Source organism: Dasypus novemcinctus, chromosome 9, assembly GCF_030445035.2.
Source record: "Dasypus novemcinctus isolate mDasNov1 chromosome 9, mDasNov1.1.hap2, whole genome shotgun sequence".
Taxonomy (NCBI): Eukaryota; Metazoa; Chordata; class Mammalia; order Cingulata; family Dasypodidae; genus Dasypus; species Dasypus novemcinctus.
Genome location: NC_080681.1, coordinates 6,784,081 through 6,790,080, shown reverse-complemented (window position 1 = coordinate 6,790,080; position 6,000 = coordinate 6,784,081). Strand labels below are relative to the sequence as shown.

The 6,000-nt window shown below is 53.6% G+C and overlaps 1 protein-coding gene and 1 long non-coding RNA gene across 5 annotated transcripts in view; one reads left to right on the top strand and one right to left on the bottom strand.

The window, feature by feature from the left end:
- Positions 1–298: 298 nt before the first annotated feature.
- LOC101416706 (uncharacterized) lies at positions 299–5,280 on the bottom strand. 4 transcript variants are annotated; one of them, XR_001117671.3, is made up of 4 exons: positions 4,757–5,280; positions 2,951–3,055; positions 999–2,535; positions 299–857 (listed from the first exon to the last, which is right to left on the bottom strand). It is a non-coding gene; the product is annotated as an uncharacterized lncRNA (long non-coding RNA). The 4 variants fall into 4 exon arrangements; XR_011649590.1 differs by lacking the exon at positions 299–857 and having other exon boundaries at positions 874–2,535; positions 4,753–5,280; XR_011649589.1 differs by lacking the exon at positions 299–857 and having other exon boundaries at positions 874–2,535.
- Positions 5,281–5,533: 253 nt separating this feature from the next.
- The window catches only part of ATP1A1 (ATPase Na+/K+ transporting subunit alpha 1), a 32,787-nt gene continuing 32,320 nt past the window's right edge, over positions 5,534–6,000 (top strand). The window contains exon 1 of the mRNA XM_058302992.1: positions 5,534–5,776. Within this exon, the coding sequence (XP_058158975.1) occupies positions 5,765–5,776 (12 nt within the window). The 5' untranslated portion in view covers positions 5,534–5,764. The remainder of the gene's footprint in view (positions 5,777–6,000) is intronic.

Sequence of the window (6,000 nt, the reverse complement as noted above, 5' to 3'; positions counted from 1 at the left end):
TGCTCTCTGGATGCGGCTGGGACTCCAGCATTAGGGCATCTCTTTGGGGCCTGTCTCTTCTCGGGAGCCATTTGACTTCTGTATGTAATGCCTCAGGAGTTTTTGATTTGTAGAAGACACACGGTGAGGTTTAAAATGCCAGGATATGGTGACATTTAATAGCGTTTTGAGGTGGGGTTGGAGGTGGGGATGAGTAGGAGTCTTGGGGGGGGGGGTAGGGGTGCAGGGAGTTCTAGAAGAGAAGACAGGCTCCTGGCCTGCAACTTCAGAATCCCACGTAAAACACACGAGAAACAGCGAAGTAATCCTTTACTATTGTTTTGTTTACAAAGACTGATATTAATATCAGCAAATTGTTTAAGTGACAGTTATGTTAAAGGAATAATGAATAAAAGACTGAGGAGAATCTACTCGACTCTATTTAAGTTCATAACAGCCTATGACAGGCGCTAACTAAAACACCGACGTTTCCAAATTTCCACGGGCAACGCTTGAGGTCTTCAACAACCATTTACAAGAGAAAATGGGTTGAGAAGACTATTTGGGAGCTTTGAGAGGGAATTAAGAGCATGGCAAATATGGCAAAACGCACCAAGAAGGTCAGAATCGTTGGTAAATAATGGGACAAGTTATGGCGCCTCCCTTAGGAAAATGGTGAAGAAAACTGAAGTCGGCCAGCACGCCAAGTTTACTTGCTCCCTCTGTGGCAAGACCGAAAGGAAGAGACGAGCTGTGGGGATCTGGCACTGCAGTTCCTGTGTGAAAACAGCAGCAGGTGGTGCCTGGGCCGACACCCATCGGGAGACTGAAGGCGTAGAAAGACCAGCAGAAGCGCCACCACTTGAAACACCTCTAGCCTGCAATAAATGGGTTAATTTTAATCAGCCAAAGGAGTGCTGATGCAAAATACTAGAAATTGGTTGGCTTTTATAAAGGGTGTTTATTTGGGGTAGGAGCTTACAGATACCAGGCCATAAAGCATAAGTTACTTCCCTCACCAAAGTCGGTTGCCACATGCTGGAGCAAGACGGCTGCCGACGTCCGCCAGGGTCCAGGCTTCCTGGGCTCCTCTCTCCCCAGGGCTTGCTTCTTTCCAGGCTTAGGGTTCCTCTCTTCCCAGGGCTCCAGCTTAAGGTTTCAGCATCAAACACCAACATCAAAAAACCCTTAACTCCATCCTTTGCCATGCCTTTTATCTGTGCGCTACTGGCACAAGAGGTTTACATAATTACTTAATCAAGTAAACCTATAAATCCAGTATAATCTAATATACCCAGAGGAAAAGATCAGTTTACAAACATAATTCAGTCTTTCTTTTTGGAATTCATCAATAATATCAAACTGCTACAATTCATGTTTAAAAAAGAGAGGGGGAGAGATTAAGAGATGAGTAGAAAATGGGGTCTGGGAGGAAAAGTTAAGAGAGTCAGAATTCTTTGGCCCAAGAAAATAAAGACCTATTGTGATCATACTTTATTTTATTTTTTTATAAAAGTTTTATTTGTATTTATTTCTTTCTCCCCCTCTCATTGTTTTGAGCTTGCTGTCTGCTCATCTTCTTTTTAGAAGGCACCTAAAACCAAATCGGGGGTTTCCCATGTGGGAGGGAGATGCCTAATTGCTTGAGCCACGTCCACTTCGTGCTTATGCTTTAGAGCTTCTTTATTCCCATGTGGTCTGATGGAGAATTAAAAGGCTGAAAGGCAGAACAAGGTTCTATATTGTATCTGCTGCTAAATCTCTTAACGAAACCTTAGCTTTTTTTCATCTTTTGAAATAACATAGTGATATTTAGGTATAATAACATCAACAGGATTAGTATTAAAGAGTTGTCATGAAGTTAAAAGGACAAAATAGATGTGAAGGTGCTTTAGGACAAAGCACATTTTAATCCTGTTATCAACTGACAGCTTTTTCACGGTCAGTGATGGCCCTAAAACTGTGCTTTTTTAAGCAAGAGCTACTACATCTGCTGCTGCTTAAGAGAAAAGAAAACAGTTTTGCCATGGCAGCACAGGCACTGGCTTGGAGGAACCTTCGGATGGTGAGAAGAGCTGGCTTTAAGGCAGTGAAAGCGGCAGCAAAGTGGCTTCTGGGGAATCGGGGACATGGAAGAGGACAAAGATGCACGTTTAAGATGGTTTCCATGATAGCTCCAGTGTAAGCCAGGGCAAAAAGATTCCCATGCTTCCTGATCTCTAGCGCATTGAGCTCCCCAATTTTTATTTCCTATGGAAAAGGTGACCTGGGTGCAGGCTCCGACTCCTCGTCTATAGTCCCTAATTGCAGCGGTGCATTTATTCCATTCAGCAAGCACTTGCTCAAAGTGCTAGCATTCTTGGCTCAAATTACCGACTTGCATCCTATTTTTCATACAAATCTGCCGACTCTCTTCGGGAAGACGCGGCCAACCCTCCAGAGATGGGCTCAAAGCCTCCTCGAGGCCATCCACACTTGGCAGCCTTGGGGTCTGCAAGGGCCGAGTCTCTGGGACAATCGATTTAATTGAGCCTCGAGCCAGGAGCCTAAAAAGAGCTGAGAGGGTAGGAGGCAGATAGAAAAGGGAGATCGACTTTCTCCAGGCTCTTTTCTGCAAGCCCCACCACTCCCTGCTGGTCTGGGAGTTAGGTGCCATTGCGCCCAGGGACTCAGCTTCTTCATTGTAAAATAAGAAGCTTTTCCCGAGAAGAAAAGAAGCCCCTCCCAAGAAAAGGACCTTTTCGGCTTTGGGCACTGTGTTCCAAGGTCTCTCTCGCATCTGAGGCTTCTGCACTGGCCCTCCCTTCTCTTCCTCTGAATTCCGCAGGCGTGTCTGGGGGCCCCAGGGTACAGCCAGGTGGGGATTCTTCCCAGCACTCCTTCCCACAGAAGGTGTGCAACACGTGCTTCTTTCCCACGTTTCCCCCCTTCACCCCTTAAAACCGGCCCTCTGCTCCTGCGTTAATCCTACCCCTGTCCAGACGTCCTCGGCGCAGCGTGTAGAGGAGGACCCAGCGTCAGGGAAGCAAGAGCCAGGGCCTTTCCGCGACTCTGAAATGTTGCAGGTCCGAGGGGCCTGAAATGGAAAACAGCATCATCAAACACCCTAGACACGGAATGGGATTCACCTCCGGAGGTGGGATCGGGTGACGGGTGACGGGGGGTGTTTGTTGATCTGCTTAGGCCATTTCTATGAGGTAGATCGCTCTCTCGCTTACAGCGATGCACACATTAGACTGATGGAGGCTGGGACGCAGGAGGGAGGAAAAGCTCTAGCCAAGGTCCTTCAGTATTGAAGAGGAGAGACGTGGAAACCTTCTGTATTTGTGGGGACAGCAACACTGGAAGTTGTTATTCTCCAACCAAACCTTCCTTGGTGTTATGATCAGAGAACAGACTTTAGAAGGAGGAAGATGGTTCCAGTTTTTGAGATTTTATGAGCCCAGGCAACCCCAATCACTAGCTGAGTGAACTTGTGAGGTCTCTGTGCCTCAGTTTCCCACTCTGTAAGATGCAGGTAAAGCCCTTTACCTTGCAAACATGTGAGAATCCAAGGACATTATATATGCAAAAGCGCCCTGTGGAGTCAATGGCAAAAATATAGATTTTAGTTAGTAGTCTTTTTTTTTAATATTCTTATATGCCTTTTCCCCACCCTGGAACAAGCTAGAACTTTGGGATCCTCCTGGAAGGCACCTTGAGCAACCTTCAGCTGCCAAAGAAAGGGCTACAGAGACAAGGGGGGTGCCTTGCTCCATCTGGGCTGTATTGGGGAATGAATGAATATTTTGCATACCAAGGGGCAGAAAGGAGATCAGCTGGCAGGAGAGATTTACATTGTTCAGACTCCTTTTGCTCTCTGCTTTTTCGCTGCTGTTGTCCTTGCTGCACTCTTCCCACTCAGACCACTGAATAATTAACCTTAAAGAAGCTAAGAGATCTCTAGCAAGAAAAAGCCTCCTGCAGGCGGCTTTGGGGTAGACAAATGAAGCATTTTCTGGAACCTTGAAGTCAGAGCCCTGATAACACTCTGTAAACACCTGCTGTTAACTTGGCAGTGTTAAGAACGAGGGATTTGGGGGCTCTTACCCCATCAGTTATGATTTTGGAGTCAGTTTATAATTCCTCTGTGCTCGAGGGCCTGGACTCCTTTAACCCAGTCTATAGATTACTGAAGGAGATGCCAGCCCTTCGCAAGGCATTCCTGGGCAAGAGGGAGGGACTGTAAGGAACAGTTTCTTCCCAGCAAGGGGAGAATTACCCTAATTAACTGATAAAACAGTGGCTAGTTTTTTCCCCTTCCCTTCCCTCTCCCCCCCATTTCTTTCGTTTTACATTCTTATTTGTTCATGTTAAATTAATACCTGCGGTTGATATAGAGCCAGTTTTAACTTGCTCAAGAAGTTAATATTTTCCTTAGGAGTTCTCAGAGAGTTGGAGTGAGTTTTTCTTGCGAATCGTGTGCTTTCCCAGAGCGTACATGACCTTCGGAAAGCATGGTTGATGATAATAATGTTTTTTTTTTTTTAATGTTGGACAACTTCAGCCATTGCAGCCTCTACTAAAAAACAGAAACTATAATGGGAAGGAAGCCCCGGACGCAACCTGCCCAGGCTCTGGGGGATGGGGAGGGGTGGGGTGGGGGTGGCACGGGGGTCCTGAGCCTCGCACCACACTCCGGGCACGGGGCCCCTCAGAGCAGCCAAGGCTGCGCTGGCGATGACACTGCTGTGTCAGGTGGGGGGGGTGGCATGGGAGTCACCAGACAGGTACCCACACATCCCCTGGAGTCAGCCCCGACGGCTTAAGTTATGCATTCTTCTGGCGTTTCACATTTTCCTTTTCCAAAAAAGCGAATCCGCAAACTGGACTGGCAGGTTTCATTCCCACAGCAGACATCCTTTCGATTGTCACTTGGGGACCTCGAGGCCAGGACACTGAAGGGGAGCGCTGAGGACTGCTGGCCTGGCCGGCGCAGGCTCACTCCTCGCAGGGCCGAGCGCGAGGCGGATCAGGGGCCCCCAGGCCAGAGGCAGCACCGAGCGGGCACCGGGGGGCGGGGGAGGCCACGCGCAGGTGGGCGCAGGGCCCGGACGCGGGAGGCAGGGGCGCCGCTCGGGCGACCGCCGGCCGCAGGGCCCCCGGGGCGCGCGGGAGAAGCCCCTGAGCGCAGGCCTGGCGTCCCAGGCCGCAGAGCTGCGGGGAGCCCGGAGCCGCCCCCACTGCGGACCCCGGGTGCCCGCCAAGGCGGGCGCGTCCCGCCGAGCGGCGGCGGAGGGGCGCGGGCGCCCGCGGCTGGAGGCTCCCGGGGCGCGGCCGGCACGCGCGCCCCGCACGGTCGCGGCCTCGGGCGCTGGGCACGCGCGCCCCGCCCCGCCGCCTCCCGCCCGCTGCGCCGCAGCCCGCGCGTCCCGGCCGGGGGGCGGGGGCCGGCGGGGGCGGAGCCGGGCCGCGGGCGGGTGTCGGGTTGCCCGGGTAACGGTGACGTCCCGCGGCGCGGGCGGGGCCAGCTCGCAGGTTGCATATTTTAGGAAGTGAGGAGGCGGCGCGGGCTCGAGCCGCGGCGGGGTCTGGGGCGCAGCGCAGCGGCGGGAGGAGGCCGACACGTGGCAGCAGCGGCCGAGCAGCCCCGGCGCGGAGCGGCCGCCTCGGCCCGAGCTGCGGGCGCCTCCCCGCCCCCGCCCCCGCGGCGCGAGCTCCGTGCCCGCTCGCCCGGCCCGCAGCTGCCCTCCGCTCTCTGCTTCTCCAGCCACCCGAGCCCGCGCGGGCGCAGACCACCGCCGCCATGGGGAAGGGGGTGAGTGCGGCGCGGGGCGCGGGCCGCCGCGGGGGCGGGGAAGGCCCGGGGCGATCGCGGCCGGCGGAGGCCGAGGCGGAGGAGGAAGCGGCGCGGCGGGGCCGCGCGGCCCACGAGACCACGCGCTCGGGAAAGGGAGGGAGCGCGGGGAGACCCCCCGAGGGGCTGGCGGCCCCCGAGAGGGGCTGCGGGCCGCCGAGCCGGGCACGGAGCGGGCCGGGGTC